General features: G+C 21.8%; 1 protein-coding gene across 2 annotated transcripts; it reads right to left on the bottom strand.

Moving 5' to 3' along the window:
- Nucleotides 1-138: 138 nt before the first annotated feature.
- Nucleotides 139-24,300, bottom strand: LOC147657689 (uncharacterized). Of its 2 annotated transcripts, none has more exons than XM_086907808.1 (3): nucleotides 23,728-24,300; nucleotides 735-953; nucleotides 139-593 (listed from the first exon to the last, which is right to left on the bottom strand). In XM_086907808.1, exons 1-3 carry the CDS (start codon nucleotides 23,751-23,753, stop codon nucleotides 395-397), a joined length of 444 nt encoding a protein of 147 aa, XP_086763934.1. In that variant the 5' UTR covers nucleotides 23,754-24,300; the 3' UTR covers nucleotides 139-394. The 2 variants fall into 2 exon arrangements, with proteins under 2 accessions (XP_086763934.1, XP_086763935.1); XM_086907809.1 differs by lacking the exon at nucleotides 23,728-24,300 and adding an exon at nucleotides 1,047-1,237.

Raw genomic sequence — 24,300 nt, 5'->3', positions numbered from 1 at the left:
ATCAATTCTTTGAAATAAAAGATTATTTTAAAATAATTTATTTGAACACAAGCACAAATTAAAATTACTTTTCACGTATTATTCGTGAGTATTTGAAACAACCTGGATAGATTTTTATGAAATTACACGTAAACAAAATTATTTTATCAATATTTCTTACGTTTATTGTTATATGTATGGTACAATTGATTCACGTATATGCAACATGTGATAAACTTCAATATGATTTATAAATTATTATTACTATATAAACATGTTTTGCATAACGATAAGTCAAATCAAATATAAATTTTTTCAATCAAAAAAAAAAAAAAAATACAAAACGTTAATAATGAAAATGTAAATCGACAATATTATAGTTTGTAATAATATTTGATATAAATTAATACGCCTGTTATCCGTTGCAACACGAAATTTTTTTCTCATCCACTTGAACATTTGTCAATCCTTGAAATACATTTTTGTCTATAGATTCTTGCTCAGTAGACAAGAAGTATCGTAGAAGGTCTAAAACTATTTGATGACGTGGTCTGTTGAAAAACTCGCCTATAATTTCGTGAACATTCGTCGAGCAATGTTTACGTAACACATTTCTATATGAGAAATTTTTAATTATTCGTATTAGATTCAATTCAATCTATCTATTTTGAAATGCAAGTTATATTTGTAAATTATTCTCATAGCACGAAAGATACATATTTGTAATAGAAAACAGAGAGAAAGAAATAGTTTACCTGAGTAAAATTGAAATTAATCCTTTGATCTCCGGATGATTCTTTAAATACATTTCGTTCCTTCTTATCTCGATAGTTTTCCTCGAATTTAAACTACTTTTTTGATGTTTACTCAAAGCTCCAAGATCGTAATTTAACGTGCCACCAGGCGGATCCTTGGGGTGAAAGGGGCGAAAATTTTTCGGGAATTGATGATCCATGATCGATGTGACATGTACACTGAATACGAGTAATTAATTAAAATTAATTAATTAAAATTCACGTTTTTTTTTTTTTGTTTTTTCGTATATTAACGTAACGTAATGCGTATACCAAATAAAATGATATGAAATAGACAAGTTAAAATTTTTTCAAAAATTTTAAAAGAAGAATTTGACATAAAAAGAGGTATATTCAGACAAGATGACGTTTCAAATTTTAAAAGAGAAATTTAATGAAAATGACATGTTTCTTACATATTAAATTAGTCGCTAAGCAACGAAACAAACAAATCTTTTATTTATGCAGATACACTTATTTTTTTCTATATTGTAAAGTTAAATCCGAGATAAACGAGCGACAAGCGCGTGCAATTCTATTTAAAGATATAATACACGTGAGTGCAATTCTCGCTATTCGAAATATACGTACACGTAAATGTGTACCGATTTATCGTCGATGAAATATCATCGACAGTCTCATTTCTATTTGATCGCATTGAAAAAGTAATCTTACAAAATTAAAAAAAAGAAAAAAGATACACGAAAGATTCGCGTATTTTGAAAATGCAAATAACAGAATATAATGTTTCGAATTGGAATTGTAATACTAAAAATGATCGAGTAAGTTGTTGTTGCATTTTCGCAATTGTATATTCGAATTTATAAAATGAGATTGAAAATAATAATCCGATTTTGATATGCGATAACTTAGAAAATGATAATATGATACGACAAATTTATAAAATCGAAGTTGAAAATAATATTCTGATCGTTTTGAAATATGATAATTCAAAGACACGTATAATATATATATATATATATATATATAAATCTTATATATATTTATTCGAAATTATTGGGTCAAAATTATTTTAACAATTAATTCGCCTTACGACAAATGTTTAATGAATTAAATTAAAAGAGTAAATGAAATAAATAAAATATTTGTATTTATGTTGAAAATAAAATTAAAAACAATAAGATTTTTTCCAAATTGAAGATTATTAATTGAAATATAACGAAATACATGCGTTATTTTTAATGACACATAAATTATTCTTCAATAGATCAAAATTGTAAACAATATATAAACAAGACACTAACATTCCTTAAATAAAATATTTTTTTATCAGTTATAATGTAACTTTCGATTTTAATCGTCCGCATTTCATCTTGAATTGCAAATTTTGATTAACGAGCTGCATAAAAACGCTAAATAAAACGTATAGAAAGATTAATCCCTGGGGCAAACCTTTTTTTTTTTTATTTACCGTGAACAGCGTGGATCATTTATATTCATAACTATTTTTTCTTACTAGGCTTTTAAAAAATCTAAAATATTATCGAAGCTGTAGTATTTCGTTATACAATTTTAATTGTTCAGTAAAAACGTTTGAAATATTTATCAACAAAAACAAGAATCCTTTCGAAGAAATTTAACGATAGAATTTTTTTTTTTCAGCGCATAAATGATCTAGATAATCCACGAAAGCTTAAAGATTAGAAAAAAGAAAAAAACTCCTAGAAAAAGAAATACAAGCAAATTTAAAATTATACATTTTAAATTTTAAACACACCGGTGGAAAATTACTTTTAGATAGATACTTTTCTTTCGTGGCTTTATTGTGCATTTATATTTATATTTATGTAAATTATAAATTCATGTATTTGATGAATTTTATATTATAAAATTGTGATCATGACACGATATTTTTCGAAAATTATTATTGGAATTTAATATGTTACATTCGATCCTATATTATTTTATGTGATATACATGCATCTCCCTCCATAAGTTATCTAATGTTTAACAATATGCTTTAGAAAAAATGAATATTATAATTGAAATATTAACGTATAATATTAACATTAATTGATGTATAACACTATGATGTAAGTTATAACAATAATTTATTGTTATATTAAGATACATGTGTTATGAATATACATAAAAATACAAAAATACAAAAAAATGCATATTATAAATATTTTTTAATTTAAAGAAAAATTTAAAGAAAAGTTATTTATTAAATATTTTCATTTTCTCAATAATATTATGTCTAATTTACAATTAAATGTTTGTTTTATTCCTGAAAATCAACCTTGATTGACAGGATTTAATTGATGAGTTAATTGAGAAAAATACTAAACCAATCATTAGAAATATCTATTATTAGAATAGTATTGGATACGTGTTCGAATAAATAAGTATATTTATCGAAGTTAATTGACTCATTTTTCAATAAAATATAATACGATATAATTTTTATCTAATAATTATTCGATACATTTTCTTCGACTTTCACTGCTTGTTCAAGCCTGACAACTTGTTGACAGCACATACCCATCACTATCATAGCTCTACGCGGTCTGTAATTAAGCAGTGTTTTTCATTAAAAACTCGTTATTAAAGTCAAAATGAAAATTTTCACAAACAATTGCTTGAAATCACCTCAGAAATTAGTTAAATATTGTCCGTTGATTTTTGGAATATTTTATACATTTTATACTTTTCAAATTATAGTTTCAAATAGAATTATTATTTCAAGAAAAATATCTTATAGTAATCTCAATATTTTTTCTAGATGGATATGCTTCTAAGATTTCAATACGAGTTTTTCTTTTATTAAATGGAATAATTTTTAACTTTTATTTCTATCTCGACATTCTTTATGAAAAGACATTAATCCATATGAAAAAAATCATTAATTTAGAAAATATTTTAGATTGAATTTTGTTAAAAGTTAATGTATAAAAAAATTTTTCCACTTTATACTATTTCTCTTTTACAAATTTCTAAGTTTTAAAATATCTTTTAAACTAATAACATTAAAATTAATTATACGATTCTTATATTTGAAAAAATAAAGGTTATTTTGAAATTATAAAAGCTTATTTAAAACAGATTTATGAATAATCATAAAATAACCCCCTTGAAACTATGTGAAACTTTACTTGAAACATTTTCTCAAATCATCGTTCTAGTTTGGAATATAATTGCGTTTAAAGATTGGAATAGAATACGCCATGTACATACAACAGTCATGCAAGTACGTGTATATTAATTATGTACAAAGTAAGATCGTGATAGAACTTAACGTATGCTATTGCTTCTACTAAAATTTCTTCACTCCGTGAAACTTTTGATGAAATCTTGTTCAGAAAATTTTCCTCTTCGTTATTAATGTTGTCCATGTGTGTATAATAATGTCTATAGAGGAATAGATTCTACTTCGTTGGAAAGTGGGCGAAGAGATTACGTAACAATTCCACGTAAAATGCATATAAATAAGTACGTATTATGCTATTCCAGTATTCTTTTGATCTATCAAATTTCTAATCTTGTTTTTATGTCGTTCGAAAAATCTATGTGTTTTATTCAGTTGAGTTATAATTAAATTTAACTTTTTATCAGTAAATTAGAATAGTAGAGTAGATTGTGGATGCAATTATGGAAAATTTAAATGTAATCTATAGAATGTGTATAATGTCCAAAAGTATATAAAATATTCAAAACAATATTTACATATTATGACATATACAAAGAATGAAATATATCTTTAGCAATTATCATTTCTGTAATTATGACTCATAAAAATTTATTAAATCTAAATTTGCATTATTTATATTCAATCTGATAGAATTGATTGCGTGTCAGATAGGAAAGAAAAAAAATCTTTATAAAATTTATTTATTCACTTATTATTATTGTATGAAAATGAAAATTATTGAAAAATAATTTCTTACACACAAAAAATAAGACAAAAATCAAGAATTTTGTTTGAAACTTTTTTAATTACTTCAAGTTGAAGAACAAAAATATTTTCCTAAACAAATTTTCCTATACAAACAAATATGGAATTGCTCAAGTACAGTGGAGCACAGTGATCCTCAAAGTTTTCTAAAACTTATACGAGATAAGCTTAATCAGCATTTCTTCGTCTCTGTCCCGTTTCATTTAAAGTAAATTTAAATTGCTAATAACTTAATAAATAAGCCACAATCGAGATTTTTTTATGCCAAACTTTTATGTTTGTTTCTGTTTTTAGAATCGAAAAAAGTTAAATACACTAACATTTTGTATGGATAAATAAATTTAGACTTGATTTAGACTTGATTTAGACTTGATTTTCCATTAAAATTTTAATGATTCATAGAGTATAAAGAATATTCATTTATTAACAAAATTTCGATACATGTAAAAACAAATATATATATATATGTTTTTAAATTTCTGAAAAGTAGTTCATAAAAAACAAAAATACATTATCTATCTGTTGTAAAAATATTAACAAATATTTAGAAAAAATAAACTCGAGAAAAATATATGCGTAACAAGTATTCGTACAGTCATATTTTAGTACAATATGAATATTGTAATTTAAAATATCATATGCTACGCAAAGATGGGATCATTTATAATTATGAATTATGGAAACCTCGTCCAGAATTATACGGGAAATAAAAAAGTAAAAGAAATTAGTCATTAAATTCAGTGTATCAATTTTTTATTAAATCGATTTTAAATTTATCATGATGAAATATTCCACGAGAAATTTTAATAATAAAATTGAAGAAAAAACTGAAGCAAAATATAACGAAATTTAAATTATAATCACAGTGATAAAGCGTCTTAAATTTGAAACCTTCATTATTTACTTAGTTTATAAGCTATATTTTTTATAAATCGTAATTTTTTCTTCGTTTCTTCTTATCTACACATGTGATACGTTTTACAAATTATTCACCATAACGCATTTCATTTAAATGTTTAAAATTTAGCATATAATATTAGTGAACCTATTAATGTTCAAATTATTTTTGTACTTTTCGCAATTCTTGTTGCAATTGTTCTTAAATCGTTTATAATTAATGGAGAAATTAATTACGTTCACCAATTTTTTTCTATTTCTCTTACGTTATTCTCGGAAGAATTTCGTAATTCATATTTAAAAAGTGATTTTAATCTTATTTCTATATCTTCATTATTTTATAACACACATGATATTTCAAATAAATTTTTGCCTTTTTAAATCATAATATTCATATCGTTTATTTAATGAAGCATGATTGTACAAATATTAAGTATATATTTTTATCAGTTTCTGAATATTTGTTATATATTTTAATAACGAATAACAATTCAATTTTTTTTTTTTTTGCATATTGTTCTCTGACCCCTGTACGAATATAAGAATACACAATGTGAAAACTGAAAAAGAAGAGGTTATCAATCGGAATGAAAGTATAATTCATTACCTTTAAAATTGTATGCTTATTTTTGAACGTAGTCTCTGTATATATTATAAATCTCTCCCAACGTTTCTTCTAAAATATTCACAATCAATTGCGAATCTTGTTCATAGTGAAATAAATAGATTTTAAGATTCTTTTGAAAAAAGACTGAAAATCATTCGGCAAGTCGTATAAATGTATAAATGTATAATTGATATTCATAATTAATGAAAGTAAAACAAAATAATGTTTTGTATATTTGTAAATGAAAAATTGTCAAGTCAATTTTAACACGTAATATTCTTTTATCTCAAAGTTATAAGCGTGTATTATTTTTCATATATATTATTATTTATTTATTGAAATTTTGTTAACAACATATACAATGTATTTTTATTGAAATTAATTATTATAATTTTATATATGTACATATAATTCTGCAAATCTCGAATAAAATGATATAAGTAGTTAGATTATAAATATTTAAACATGTTTAAATAATGATTAAAAGAACATCCAAAGTATATATATATATATATCTACTTTTTAATGATATTTTTTGATTTATTTGAAAAAAATAAGAATCCAAAAAATAATCTATTTTTTAAGAAAAGAAACAAGGAAAGCTAAAATCATTTTTGTTTTCAATATACATAGAAACGAAATAGTTGGGCAAAACACGCAGCAGTGGTATTCATGATGGCAGATGTTTTGTATTTCAGTTTATCGATATCGCAATGAGACAATCATTATGAACACCACTGCGTATTTTGCCAAACTGTTTCGTTTCTATATTGAAAATAAAAATAATTTTATAGATTTCTTTTGATATTGTTTTCACAAGAAAGATCTGTTCTGTTGAATATATTAGATTTTTTTTCTTTAATTTTTGAAATTCAAAAATATTAACACATTATATTATTTTATTTGAAAGAATTTATAGGATTTTTCCATACCAAAAACAAACTGAATAATTATTATTGTAAAAATATATAATTTTTAAATTTGAAAATTAATTTTTCAAGAAATTTCTTTCGGAGTTGATTTTTTTCAAAAATTCTGGAAAATAACATTTTGTAGATTTGTATTTGTATGGCACATTAATGAAAAGTTATAAAATAAGACTCGATGTTATTAATTATTTTTTAAAAATTTGTCCAGTTTTTCACAAAAAAATCTTACAAGCAATAATACTTCCAAATCATTAAAGATTATAGAAAGAGGAAAATTGGATGAAAAATGTTCATTTTTAGAAAGAAAAATAGAAAAAGACAAATAACATGAGTTTTATGTAAAAAAAATTCTGTGCAAAATATAGAATTGCAATCTTTTGATTGTATGATTAATAAATCAAAAAGTATTAAAAATTGTTTATATAGTTTATAAATTATATGTTCTATTTAATAATTATACATAGTAAATACAGAACAACCAAAAATGTATTATAAGGAAATCATACAAAAGTTACACTTCTTTTGCAAAATAAATTTTTTTTCAAGATAATTATTATATTTTATATTCTGTTTTTAAATGAAAATGTTATAATCATCTTTTCTTAGATATTTAAAAAGTAAAAAAGGGAAGAAATATACAGAATATTATTTAAAATATTTATGTTTCATTTTAAGTTACAACATTACAATGTCACATACATTTGAAAATAGAACAATGTCATTTTCAGATTGAATATAACGATTGTTATTTTACCAATGTATATATGAAAATGTATGAAAATTATTAAATTTTTCTATTTTTAATAAATGTTAGAATTAGCATATCATAGAAATAGTATCAACAACTACTAACATTGTATAATCTGTCTTAAATTTCTTTTTTCTAATCTGTAATATATTTTTTATTTATTATTAAATTTTTTTTATTTATTTGAATATAATTTATCTTTAAATTAATTAGTTTGTCGATATAAAAACACAAAATGATTAATTCAAAATAACTTGTAAATAGTTCTAAAAAAAAAAGAAGGGTTGTATAAAATTGTCAGATTTTTAAAATAACAATCTTATTATTTAATGAAGTAAGAAGTCAAGAAGAAGAAGAAGTCATTGAAAAAGAATATAAATAGAGTTTAAAAGTGAGAAAATATTGTCCTTTTCTCAAATTGCATGATTGTTCACATCATTAATCATAATATTATGAGACATTAAATAATTTGCATTTTCAATATCTCTGCTTTCAAGTACTCGCAATTGGTTATACTTTAAAAAAATATATAAATATTTCTTATAAAAACAGAATATATAAACGTATAATCGATTAAATCTGACAATGTTGTTTATAAGCTGTAAATAAAGTAAAAATACGTATAAACATATGTATATGAATATTATATAAATATAATGTTTATTTATAACTCTTTATACGAATTCCATTTATAGATTTTAATAAAAATGCGACATATTTTTTGAAAATAATGTTTCTAAAATAAAATTGAATTCCAACACTCTGTTTAAGAACGAAATTTTACATACAATGTCTGATTGTATTTTATATTTTCTTGATATATCAAACTAAAGCATCATTTTATTCTTCATTTTATTTTGTATTATTGCAAATGTTATCGATAAGACCCGAAATATTTTATTTTCTTTCGTTTGCTTTTTTTCTGCTTTACTTTTTTCGTTGTACAATTTCTTGTTCTCTCTAGTTGTAAGACTCAGGAAAAATTTTAATTTGCGCTTCAAGCTAGCCAGTGATAAAGAGTGTATATGAAAACATTTTAAACGAAAAAAATTTTAAAATCGTTAAAATTAACATTCTCCCTTTTTTCTCCTAGACATGTATTTTACAAATATGTTTCGTGAAAAATCCTTTGACGAACATGAATTCATATTAACTGAACGAAAAATCATTGGTAGGAGAAATTAAATGGATTTTTATTATTTGAATAACATGTACGTATTTTACAGGAAATGTTTCATGAAATCCTTTTGAACTCGGTATTAACCGAACGAAAAAATCATAATTAAATGAACTATTATTATAATAAATAATAATCGAATAAATAATCTGATTCTATAAATCTATTTATTCTCTGATAGATTCATATAAAGTTCCAATAATCTACATTCAATATGTATGTTTATTATTAATAAAGTTGTACAATAAATTCTTTTTATTTGTTCTCGAGAAAATTGAAAATTTTGAAAATTCGTCGATTATGATTCCTTGATTGTATATGTTTGATTTTAATTTTCTCATAAACAAAAATTTTATTCTATATTTTTTATTCAATTGGAAATTTTCGAGAAAATTTCACTTGTATCTGAAAAATTTGATACGTTCAAAAATTTTATTCCTTTTTTTTTTTTTTTAAATCATAAATAAAATAATTTTTCGGTCAATTCAGAATGATTCCTTTTATAAATAAAAATAATTACAACATTGTATTGTTTACTTCATTTCATCTAATATATAAATATACATATTATATGTATTATTATAACAATCATTATTTTATTTTTTATCGTACTAATTAAATTAACTATTACTCTTCATTATTCGTTATTATCATAAATACAATATTACAATTATAGAATCGAATTGTGCTCCCATTTACGTCCAATTACGTCCAATTGGTATAAAAATATAAAAAAACAAGTTAGAATGGAAGTATACAACGTGAATGTCCCAGAAATCGATCAACAAAGCTTAAATAGTGAATTTCTGAGGTAATTTTAAACAAGTTTTTTTCTTTGCGAAAATTTTCATTTCGACTTTGTTAACGAGTTATTATCGAAAAACATTGACCAATTGTAAAGCAGATCTGTCATGTTGTAGCGTTGGATATGTGCCGCCGGCGAGTGGCCAGACTCTAACAAAGAAGTCAAAGCAACATATGTCAAAGCTAATTTATTGATTGTAATTTTAATGTACATATATATTATTAATAAATTATTAATTTATCTATATTATCCATTATTCATGAATAAGATATAATTCGATGTTCTCTATTTATGATTTCAGTTATCCATGGAAAATTTTGGAATTTATTTTTTATTCTTTCAATGTGTAAAATCTTATAAATTAGAAACAGATGATATATTATTTTTGAAAAGTGTAAAGAACAATATCTTATTATCATGTAATATGTATAACAATATCTTCTAATTATGTAAAAAAAGATACAATATTATAAAAAAACGAATCAGAATTAGATATATATATAAAGAATATAAGATTAAGTTTTAAATTTAATATTTTAGGTAATTAGTGGATGTTTATGCAAATATTTCTATGAAAGATATTTATTTGTATATAAAGAAATGGCGTCAACATAGAAATTTCATTTCCTGCTTTGGAAAGAAATATATCTTTTTTAAAATATTTTTTGCATATTGCATGCTATTTGGATACTGTGTGTATTTCTTGTACATTTCTAGTATGACATAGATTGTACTAATTAATGATAATTATCCATTGATTACAAAATTAAATAGATTAAAAAATTATAAAGTAACAAGTACTTATCTATTAATAGCATCTTTGCTCATTATGTATATACTATATATGTACATATATAGTGTAGTAAGAAAATAATGAGATATAATAAAAATACAAAATAATAATACAATTTTTTACTCTAAAATAATCTTCGAAAAAATCAATGAAACATTTATATTGATCATTTTTTAAAAGATTTAAAAACTATTTTGTATTTCGAATTGTGTTTAATTGTTATACTTGTTATACTTTTTAAATATCAAACTCAAATTGTTTGTTGATTCATTTATTTTTTTAATTGTAATTAAATCAGAGAAAAACATTAAATTTTGTTAAATCAAAAAAATAAAGAGGTTAAATACAGAAATTCTTTTTTATCTAAGGACATTATTATTGATATGTGTGTATTATTAATCGTGCAACAGTATTATCTTAAACCTGTAGTTACATTTCAGTTTTGGTATTTTTTTTAACAAAGATGTAGTTCTATTTTCCTTATTTTCCTTATACATAATATATAATAATATTATATATTATTCTTTTCTAATTTTTTTTTTAACATTAAAATTAAAAGATAAATTTCATTTAAATAATTAAACGATATAATATATATTGTATTGAATTCTTCAAGAACTACTTTGAAGTAAAAAAAAAAAAAAAAATAATAAAAACTTGCATTCTTATGTATTGTTATTTTTATTAGTTTTTACCACATTAATGATTCTAAATATGTATAGATACAACTATGAAATATATATTTATATGATAAATCTAATATGATATAGTTTAATAATCTTTTTTTATTTTTATGAAATGCATAAATAATTATGAATAATAAAAAGTTAATAATGAAAAATGGTAAAATCAATAAAAAATAAAAAATCAATTAATTCTTATTTTATTATCAATAGCGAAGAAATATATGAGAAAAATATAATTTAACATTATGAAAATATTGTTCAATTATATACTTATAGGATCTCTTAGAAATTAATTAACAATTTGAAATGATTTCAACTTTGAAGCAATTTTTTCCTTTACGAAAATTTTCATTTTTGCTTTATTAACGAATTATTAACGAAAAATTTGCTTCGATGTTTGTTCAAACTTGGCAATTCACTTATGGCACATACCCAACGCTATCATCGTAATAATTGTACGCGCTCTGTGATTGGTTACTGTTTTTACTGTATATAATAAAACTGAAACGAAAATTCTTGCAAAAAAAAGTTACTTGAAATGTCACCAATTAAGTTTTCTGGAATATTTTGTAAAAGTTCTAATTTGTATATCACACAAGTGTTTACGTTTATATAAAAATATTTATTTGCAAATTATAACAAATAATAAAATGAAAATAGTAAAAAACACATTTCTTTGCGATACTTTTGTATTAAAATTTAAAATCTTCTTTTCATCGAAAAAGAAAATATAATATATTGTTTATTGTTTAATTATTTACTAAAATTTTATTTCTTCTTTCGTATTTACAGTTTTACAAAAGACAAGATAAGCAAATATGTATGTAATATTTAACACAAAAAGATTAAATATTTTTTATTAAATAAAAATATAATTAATACACTTAAGCTTTATCTCGTTAGAAATTAAAGATATGTTATTATTTTTATTTGGGAGAATGATGCAATACAATTGATTCAAATATTATCTTGAACAAGTTTTATATAGTAAATAATATGATTTTTATACATATAATTAATATAAAGAAACGAACAGAATGAATAATAATACACATGTATAATATAATATTTGTGCATCGATGTAGATATAATAATCGTATGTCTTACGTTACACGATATCTATATGTAGATATGTAGATACATATTGTATATATATGCGTGTATATGAGTGGCTTACATCCCTTCAAATAATGGAGACAATGGCATGTGTTACAATAACGTAAAACAATGAAAAATCATATTCGTGATATAAAATATTGATTATTCCTATCACGTAGGCCAATTGAGTTCTTTTTATTCTAGCTCTATTTCATTTTATCTAATGGAAACTTAAATTGCTTATAACTTAATAAAAATAAGTCTCTAATCGATATTTTTGCAATGTATATATATATTTTTTTCTTTTTTTAAGTATCTAAAATGAGTATTGTAACATCCTCTACATTTATATATGTATAATAATTAAAAATTTAAGTAATTACATTTGAATTTGATGATATTCAATTATAAATTCAATTATAAATGATAAACATTATTTTAAATAAATATAAAAATGATTTTTGACTATAATTTCTTAATTCTGAATTTTACACTGAAAATAATCTAATGAAATTATATAATAAAGTTTTAAAAAAAATAAAGAAAAATTAAATTTGATCAAAATATAAATTTGATGTTAGGTATTATTCGTTCAGATCAGATTCAGATCATAGAATTCATTAGATTCTAGAATATATTGAATATACCTTGATGAAATAGAAGAATCTTAGAAGAATCGATTCTAAAGGTGAAAATAAATACAAAAACTGGTAACGAATACATTTATTAATTTATATTTATATTCCATTTATTAATTCATAAGCAAATAATTTGGTAATAATCCCGGAAATAATTATTCAAAAAAACTGTTATATAAAATCATAAAGAAATAAAATAATAAGAATAAAATCATAAAATATCATAAAGAAATTTTCGGTTCATCATTATCGGTTCTTCCATTTCCAATATCGTTCTACATGTATATGTCATTGTGTCATGTTATTTTTTTTTTTTTTTTTTTTTTCCGTTCTATCCGAAATAGTTTTTAAAATCAATTTTTATTTCGATTTTTCCGTAATTGATATTACTAATATCAATATATATGGATATTTTTTTTTTTTTTTTTTATTAAATCATCATAGAAAAAGGAGACGTATCATTGATTTTTAATAAAACATTGAAATAAATAATAATTATATATTTTTCTCAGATATCTCGACTCTTGTCTTCGTCTTGCAATCAGGCTTGATTTCATTATAAGCAATTCAAGTTTGAATTAGACGAAGTGAAACAGAAATAGAATGAGATAGTTTTATCTCCATATACCATGACTCGCTCTATTTCCGTTTCGATTCATCGTAAACTTAAATTGCAGATGTTTATGCACTTATGGAAAATTTAACATATGTACAAAAATCTAGCAGAATGCGTATGATGTACAAACAGATATAAAATATTTAAAGAAATTATATACGTTGTGATATTTAAAAGAAATGAAATTAATCTTTGTTATTTATTTTCTATTTCTATATAGTTGTATTTATAAAAATTTTAATTCATCATAAACATTCATCAATATTCATATTTAACTTGATTAAATTTCAATATTTTTATATCAATTTCTTGGCTTCTTTTAATTTTTATACTCAACGATAATATTATTACGATAATAGTGTATATTACCAAGAATTAAATATTGATTAGTTACAAAATAATTTGAATTTTTAATAGAAAAAAAATGTTTTAGTTAGTTTCGTTGTTAATCTTAATGGAAAAATATTTATTGTTCAAAGTATATTATTAAAATCTTGACCACTTTTCAAAGTTTTTATACTAATTATTCATTCACAATACTATAATAAAACTTCTATTTTATAATTATTAATAAATTATTTTAATTTAACAAGTGAAACGGATTAGATTATTTTTTTACATATAAATTTATGAAAATAAGTAAAAATCGAATAAAATAATTTTTTTCCATTTCGAAATTAATTTCGATTTTAAATTAATTAAATCGAATTTGAAAATTCATTGGTTATACGACTTTTTGATTACACACGTATATACGTTCAGTCTTGATTTTTCAAATATATAAAAACTTAAATAATAAAATTTTATTTTATTTATTAATTCGTTCACATCTAATCGAAATAATTGATAAATTTTCAAATTTAATTTATTCGAAATCTTGAAAACATTTTTTTCTCTCTCTTTTTTACTTATTTTTATAAGCAGAATCAACTTTTATCCATCTTTGCATCAATTACATGATATCCTATATAATGCAATTATGTTAAAATCTCAATTTTTTAATTATACATTTTAATATATTATGAGTGTTTTACTTCAAAAACAATAAAAACGATATCTTACGGAAAAATCGAAAATTAAATTGATTAAGCATAATGCAATACACACAACGTGATCATAAACGCTTTTACCGAGTTCTGGTACGAACAGGTGTATGTATTAGTATAACTATGACACATAGACCAACATGAATTATGTTCATCGTGATGTAGGATTTGTAGTTCCCAAAATACACGCGCCGCTCCATAATTCTCTGTCGCTTCGAATACGTTCGACACAATTCTTTACCATTTTTTTTTTCATTTTTATTTTTATCCAAAGTTTATAATTGAATTCCAATAACACAGTTATTATTTGACAATCAGCCACGAATTTCGAATATCGTATAATGATACTTTGATTTTTGTTAACTCTACATTTAAAATAAATACATACTGAATAAATAATAAACATGAAATAAATGTTTTGCAATATATTGAAGTATAGTAAAACATCGATCGAAATTTGATTATTCAAATGATTGTCATATACGTAGGATAAATAAACAAAGGTATTTTAACAACGTTTATATTTTAAAACACATATCCTGAAATGATGATAAATAAATAATATGATTCAACAAAACATATATTTTTTTCATATAATAAAAACCCATATTTGAAAATTGTTTTATTTTGTTGTTATTCTTTAATTTTCAATTGTTTCACGATATAATGACAGATTTGCTTCCTTTTGATTATAGGAAGAATCTTTATTCGAAAGTTAGGTTAGGATCGATATTCTACTATATATATATATATAAATATAAATGTTAAAACATGAAAAATCTTGTTTTAAATTTCTTTGATTTAAATCTTGCAATAGTCGGATAATAAATAATAATAAAAAATTTTTCTTATAAAATATTTATTTAAAATATTGTAAAATTGTATTGCATATAATATAATTTTTTAATAAAACAGAATATATTATAAATACCAAAAATCGTTGATTTTATATTTGATTTGATTTTTTTTTTTTTTTTTTTATGTATCAAAAATGTATGAAAAGTTTACTTATTTATTGTCTCATTACGAGATAAACCGAAGAAAAATTCGTATGTAAAAGTTTATTGTAGCATAAAATATAAAGAAAAATTTTGTCTTATTATTAATATAAATTATTCTTTAAATATTTAAAAGAAATGTCGAAGAATATTGAATTTTCATGTATATTTTGATTGAAAGTATTCAAACATAAAAAAATTCAGGTTAAAATAATTGATATAGCAATTTTTATCTTTTTAATTTTTTAGGTTTTTATGAATTATATGAATATTAAAAAATATTTATTTCTCAATGATGCAAGCAATTTCTGTTTTACTATACTTTAGATAAATTTATTGCTTTTCTGTAATCTGTGCTTTTCATTCGTTTTAATTCAAGTTTTTGTTATCTTAACTGACAATTTAAATTTGGAATATATTCGAATATTCTTATTACAAATTAAAAATTAAAAATCAATTTTTTTACAATTTATCATGTAATATTCAGATATTAAATCATTCAGATTTTTCATTTTTACTATCTATATATTTTATTGTAATTATTAGACATGTTATATGTAATATATTTTTACGATATTTCATGCACCTAGAAAAAAAATTTCTGATTTATTGTTTGAACAAGATAAACCGACAAAAAATGAGAACAAAATTTAATATACCTAGTTATATACTTTATTTTACTTCAATATAATGCAAAAAACTTTCGTTGATTTATGTACATTTGTTAATATGATGTAAAAAAATAATATAAAAAATTTCATCAATATTCGAATTTTATCAATATTTATGATTGGATTATTTTCAATGCAAAAATCAATTCGTTCAAAAATAACATTTCAATTCTTTATTCGAAGAAATATATTATTATTAAAATTCGATGGAATAAAAATCGTGGTCAAATTTAATTCGTCGATTCTTATTGATTTTAATTGAAAATTAAGCATCTCCTTTTGAAAATTTTTCTTCATTGAGAATATATTTTAAACAATATTTTATTATATTCGTTTTTGTTTCCACAGAATAAATTCAAAAATTCAGAGAAATTTATTTCGGCGAAAATTATATTATATCAACAATAATCGGTTTATTTGTGAACACGTCCACTTGGAGATGATACTGAAAGCCATTTAGAGCTGTCAAATTTCTCTACATCATTTCTCTAGATAGATGGAGATAAATAGATAGGCGACAGGATAAAAATAGAAGATGAATCGCCTAAGATTAGAAACTGAAATAATTTTGAAACTGTCAGTTATTATATCGAAAAAAAAAAGATTCAATATCTTTTGTTTTTTCCATTTCTTTAAACGCGTATATTATATTTTATTATTTCTTCTGTTGATAAAAATTTTATAAAGTGTAAATGTAAGTTTTAAATATTAATCAAAATGATAAAAGAAATCCATGAGTCGGTTATCGTGTGTTGAAAAAACAGGAAGAAAAAGTATGTTAATTACTGTGTTCAATACGAAATAAACAATGTCCTAGATAATTTTTAAAATTGCTAAATGTTGTATTTTAGAAAATTTAATTGGAGACTTTTACTGTATTTTGGTATATGAAATATTGAGCTCTATTTATTCTCATAAAATTAGATGCACTATTTTTTATTTATTTTTGCTTATTTTATTTATTTATTCTCACAAACTAATTTTATAAATATAATTTATGATATTTAATACTTATAATATTGAATATCAATAAAAAACGATTATTATTATTAAAAGAAACGAAAATTTCATACGCTTGTTGTATTCATTCGTTAACCAGTTAGGTTAGGTTAGATAGATAATTAGAAGAAACATTAAATTTAATATACGTAACTTTCAATGAAAACTTATAAAAAAGTTGTTTATCAGTTATAGAAATAAACCAAGGAGAAAAAAATTATTTATTGAATTCATATATGATATAATATAAAATATATACATTTAAGAAATTATTTGAATAAATAATAATAATTGCATTTCTGTAATTTAGCAGTCTTTTATTAACATGTATCTATGTACATCTTATATTGTAAAGTACAAAATTTTTTTTTTTTTTATCTTTATTGATTCGACATTTTTAAGTTTTTCAACGTTATTAGAAAAATCGTACCAAATTATATATCGTTAAATTGAAATATTTTTTTCAGTATTTTTAAAATAATAATAATAAAAAATGTTTTTAATTCAGAGATAAATAGAGTATTTAATTAGAAAAAATAAATAAATTCAACAAATTTATTAAACTGAAATAATTTTGAGAAAGTTAGCGACAAGAAACGAATAGAATACGTTAAATGTCTCAAAACATACAATGTATATTAACACAAATTTTGAATGATAAAAAATGAAATTTAAAATATCATGTCACGTATGTAATAAACAAAGTAACTTTTTCTTATTTGATTTAAACTTTAATGTGAATATTTCCTTTGCGAATAATTATTTTTTAATCTTTAATTCCTTTTTAAAATGATATTAATAATCGTTTAGCAATTTTAAACATCTCAAAATTTATAATTTAAATTCAAAAGCATAGTCGAAGACTATGGGACATTGTAACATCGGTAATGAGAATCGATTGTAACGTTATTATCAATGAGGAAAATTCAATAAAGAATATTATCGTCTTTTTTGTCCGTTCAAATTAATGCAATATTGAACGCAAGTTTAAACATGTGAAAAATGCATCAAAAAATGAATTACATGTTTACATGATAATTATGATATAAAATAATCTTAATTTAGTAGTCTTCAAAAGTCTTGTTAAATTTTTAATTACATTTTGCTTTTTAAAAAATAAATAAAATTGATGTAACAACGTTAATAACATTAATAATTAAACGAATAACATAAATAAAATTTATTTTCATTTAATTTTATTTATTATTATAATTTGATCAAATAAACATTAAATTTTTTAACATTAAAATTATATTACAATCATATAAAAAATATTACAGGACCAATGATGCTTGTAACACTTTCTCATTTTTTATTCTTTTTTTTTTTTATTAATAATTTTAATATCACTTGACATATAGCGAAATTGTTGTGGCTCAATAATAGATAAATAAATAGATAATAAATTATAATATTGTACAAATTAAATAAATAAATAATATTTTCGTAAAATTATTATTGTTAGCATAATAATTCATAATTGCATTCGAAAGTGCATATATCTTGTTAATATGTAAAAAAAAATGTAAAAAAAAAAAAAAAAAGAAGATAAAAAGAATAATGATTCCTCTCTAGAAAGTAATTGGCATTCTTATCCTAATTCATGAGAAAATGAAATAGAAAGTTTAATTTCAAATTATAGATCATCGTTTTATATTAAGTTACAAATATAAACGAATTTGTATTAAATTGAATTAAAATGCAGCAATTTATGCCAGAACAGAAAAATTTATTCCTCTTACTTAGAGATTGACGACCTCATCTTTTACGCGTATACTGCATGCTGACTCATGCATTGTCAGAAACACACATATATAGGTAAAATTCAATGCTATAGTAATTATGCAAAATTTTTTACGAGCAATTCTAAAACTTAATATTGTATTTCAAAGGTGAGATAGAAATTTCTCTACAAATCAAATTTCTTTATTTACAATTAATTTTATGAAATAAAATAAAATAAAAAAGTTAAGTAAGAATAGTCATACGTTTTAAGTTTTTCTGCCTACTGTATCAGTTCAAAGTATTTGTAATTATTTCAAAATTTCTCAAATACAAGTTGTATCATATAACTAACTTTTGATGGATCCATTTAAAAAATTATTTTAAAAAATATTAGTCCAGAGAGAGTCAGACTATTTGAATTAGGAATATATGGTAAAAAAGAGTAGCAGCAAAAAATCTTGGAATGAAAACAAGTGTTTCAGGAAAAATATATAACAAAGAAAAAAGATGATTGGATATGGATATCGTGATTGTGAATAGTGGTTTCATGAAAGCTGATATTGATAAAATATGGAAATATTGAGAAATATAGAAATGATCGAGAAAGAAAGCTCCAATTATACGAAAAATAATATATAATGTTTTTACAATAAATTTAAAATTACAAGAAATGTTTTTTAAAAAAAGAAGTGGCATGAACAAAATACATCGTAAAATTGAATAGGCACTGCACAATTATTTGAAGAATGGTAAATTTTCCTACGACAAAAATATGTATATGATTTACTTATATTATACATATATATGATTTACGTATATTGTATGTACAAGCAAATATAATATAAATTCGCTGTCATTCTATAAATAATGATAATAGACGATTAATTTTTTTATATTTCAAATTAAAATTTTGTTTACTTTTTTGAAACGTTTTATAAAATAATATCTTTGATTCATTTTTTAATTATTACATTTGATCAGATATTTCTTCAAAAATAATAACATAAAATATTCAAATATTCTTTCATTAAAATAATAAGTGAATAAATGTTGATATTATGTAAAAAAATCTGAATGAGATCTATCGTACGTATATACATATCAGATTTTTTCTTTATTGCATAATTTTGGAAATTTGATACTAAATTTAATGTAAAATTTAGTGTAAGATATAAGATTATACATATTATATTATATTACTTAAAAAAAAATTAATAATATTATAATTGTAATATTTAAAGAAATAGTAATTATAAAATTAATAATAGTATTCTGTTTTTTTTATTGCACTATGTTTTATTAAATATTACTAATTTATGAATAGAAAAAAATTTTGTTACTTTTTAAAAAAAATAAAGAATAAAACAAATAGATATAGAGAATTCATTAATACCATGCACTATTATAATAAAATAATCTTTCTAATAATTAAAACGAGAATGTTCATTTAATTTTTTTGTTATCTTGTCTTAAATAAAAATATTGCCATAGCATCTCTGAGATATCTAAAATATGTAATTTGAATATCTTTGTCTCTTTGAATATTTATTATTAGTTAAAAAAATATATATAAATATAAGCATATAATTTGATGTAAATACTTTTTTGAACATGTAAAAGTCATATGAAAATTTTTGTTTTTTTTAATGGAATAATATATCTTTTTATCATATCATACCATTATATATTTTTAAGTATAATGATTTGAACGATTCAGGTCATTTAAAATCATCTTTCAGTTCCTTGAAAATTCTTTATAAAAACAGGCCGTAAGAATCTGGCACGTTTAAGAAATCTTTCATACAAATGCTCTTGTCTCTCTCATAATTTAGCAATATTCGATAAAATGTAAGCTGTATCTATTTTCTTCATCTTGAATAACACATTTTGGAAATTATAAAAAAATTAGATGGATAGAATATCAAAAATTAAAAATATAATTCATAGATACAAAATAAATAATATTGTTGTTGTATTGTTTCATTATTAATAATCTGAATGATTTTACTAAAATAAGAATTATTTTCCTTTTATAATTAAGTTTTAATGATTTTAAATGGTTGTATTTTAAAATACAAAAATATTTAAATAACACGTAAAAATAACATATTATTCAATTTAAGGAAATAAAATTAATTTTCTTATGATCGCACTTATTAAAAAATTATTTACATTAAATTATGTATATCTCAGTATTGTACAATTTTAGCCTGATGTATTTTTTTCTATCATCAATAAAAACCATGATATTTAGATTGCCTATTTTAGATGCCTCATTCTATATCGTCTTTTTAAATAAAGAGATTTTTTAATGAAATGAAAAAAAAGAAATTAAAAAATGAATTATATTTCAATGTATTAATGATATAATGATATAAAAATATCAAACAAAGAATTCATGATAACAATATATCGCGATATACATTACAAATAACTAATAAAAAAAAAATTATTTCTTGTAAGAAATAGATTACATAGCATATTGAAGAAATTGAGAACATCAGTTGAAGCACTTATTTTAGTTTTCTAGATAATAAATATGTAATAAATATTATTTCATTAATATTTCATTAATTTTTTTAAATTTAGGATATATAAAAGTGGAGATTTTTACTTTAATATTGTATTGATTTATGATACAAGAAATAGGTCATTCTATCTAATATCTCCAAAATATCTCGTTGAAAAAAGCATGTAGAATTACAAGATGTGTCAAAGCTATTCAAAATCCATTTTTACAATTTTCATAAAATGTCATCATTTAGTACATTTAATAGATTAAAGATGATCAAGTTTGCTGAGATCAATATGAAAGTGAGTTTGAGAAAATGTTTTATTTATTTTATTTTATTTTTTGTATGTTTTTGAAAATTGAATGAAAAAAATAAATGAAAATAGAAACTTTAAAGAAAAACTATTCTTATTACAAAATATTTTATTTTTAATATTTTATTTTATTCGGCAAAATCTTTTGTATTGACAAAATTTTGAAATAATATTTATAACTAATACTATGAAATAATAATTTTATAAATAATTAGTTGAAAATGGTACAACTGAAAACTCATTATTTTTTTATATTTTTCATTTTATTATTATCTTCTTGTAATATATTTTTGACTTTCTTCTAAACATTATATTAAACGGTATACAGATGAAATAAATAATATTTATTCAATATTTGTAATATGTAACAATTATAAATATAGATAAATATTCCATGTGACATAACACTGGATATAATTTATACGGAAATTAAACTTATAAGAAAAATGATAATTCATCATTTTTCAGTATTTGTAGCACAGTAGTTTTTTTTTTCACTGAATTTCTCAATTTCATTCACTCGTAGAAATTAGTGAATTAAAGGCTGCTGAAAATGTTCCATAGAAATATTATGTATTATGTAGGAACAGATAAAAAAATAGGCTATTTTTTTATAGCTATGTTATAAAAAATCTTTATAAAATTGTAAATGAGTTTTAAACAAATTCAAAAAACATGATATTACATGATATTTTTATTGACTTAATACCAGATTTGCAGTAATAAAAGTAATAATATTTTATTCGTCAATAAATATCATTTTGAAACAAATATATCTAATTAAGTATTATTTTTAAGTGCACATTGGCTGAATGAAAATGTCATGTAATATCCTTTTTAAATTTGTGTTATAATTGCCTACAACTTTATGAAACAAAAGCGTGCTATTTATATTACCTAAAGTGATTTGGTTTTTGGAATTTTTAACAATCAATTATAATATATTCAATGTCATTAAATTATAATTCAAAATACATTTTTTGTTACATAATTAGTAAAAAAAGTGTCATTATTACAAGGAACATTCTATACACGTTTAGTAAAAATGATTATTATCAAATATATCAATACTGAAATAATAATTTCACAAAAATGACTAAAGGCACGTGCCAAACATCATATTCTGTTAACTACTGATAATTATGTATTATAGATACGATAGATGAAATCAAGCGTCACTGCTCAAAAAGCAACGTCGCCTTCATTTGTTTCACGCGTCAGAGATACACTGATAATAAATGCAAACAAATATCAACGAATCTAACCGTGAATAACCGAAAATGACAATAGCTGCTTTGCATTAGATCGCAATATCTAAACACAATTCGTTATAATAATTTTAAATATATAATATTCTTTTTTAAACTCAGAATATTTAAATTTTTCATTTTCTTTTTTTTTTTCTTTTTTTTTTTTTTTTTTTTTGGAAATTATCGTAGGTGTGGTCTAGGATAATTTGAACGGTATAAATATATCGTTGGAACAAAGATCGAGACTTATATGTTGTATGCATTATCGATAAGTCATCAATTAACTGCACACGAATTATACCTCTTCCACCACTAAAATTTCCGCAGGAGAATACGTGACGTCATTCTCGCTGTTACATTATAGGTGTGTCACGTGATACTTGAGCGCTTGGCTTTGGCGGAAGCCTGATCACGTGACTTCTACCTAATGCAATAGTAGTGGGGATAATATGACGTCACATATTCTTCTCTTGTGAAAATTCGTTGCAAAGGAATTGAACTACTTTTTATATATAAGAGGATAGCATACTCGTGACTCTGCACACGGGCGATCATATGTCTTTCCTTGTTCTTCGAATTAAAAGCAACGAAGATAGATGTACCGTTTCGTCCGCAAGAAAATGACAAAAGAGAAATGCTCCATTTGCTCCGTGTAACATTACTAACACTAATGCGTTGACACAGAATTCTTATAAATTATGAGGACACATTTTGTCAATAGTTAATTACTCTGTTTATCAATTTATACACTGCAATGCTTTGAAATTATCGCTTCGTTTCACTCACGTATATTCATTTATTTTCTTCGTCGAATGATTCGATTGTATATATTTCGACTATTTACGAAAATATCACATCATAATTTAGACAAATGGTACAATCGTGAATTCTTATTATATTTTTGAAAACGTTAATCAAATTATTTGAACTTTTAAATACTTATTGGAGTTCATTATTTTTTCTTTTTTTTTTTTTTCGTATGACCAGTGAATCGTCTCATTTATATTTTCATGGTTATTAGAGACTCGCTGGTTCGCTTTAACCAATATAAGTTTATATATTCTATTGGGCAATATGAAACAAGTTCTAAAATAACTAGTTT

The sequence above is a fragment of the Apis florea genome, unplaced genomic scaffold (assembly GCF_048593485.1).
Source record: "Apis florea isolate Af1SG1 unplaced genomic scaffold, ASM4859348v1 contig_2899_pilon, whole genome shotgun sequence".
NCBI classification, from domain to species: domain Eukaryota; kingdom Metazoa; phylum Arthropoda; class Insecta; order Hymenoptera; family Apidae; genus Apis; species Apis florea.
This window is presented reverse-complemented; position numbering and strand designations above follow the sequence as displayed.

Coding starts and splice junctions, on each gene's coding strand:
- LOC147657689 (XM_086907808.1), bottom strand. CDS start 23,753: ATGATCGCCCGTGTGCAGAGTCACGA. Junction 954..23,727: donor GCCCGTGTGCAGAGTCACGA/GTATGCTATCCT, acceptor ACTCGTATTCAG/TGTACATGTCACATCGATCA. Junction 594..734: donor TTAATTTCAATTTTACTCAG/GTAAACTATTTC, acceptor TTTCTCATATAG/AAATGTGTTACGTAAACATT.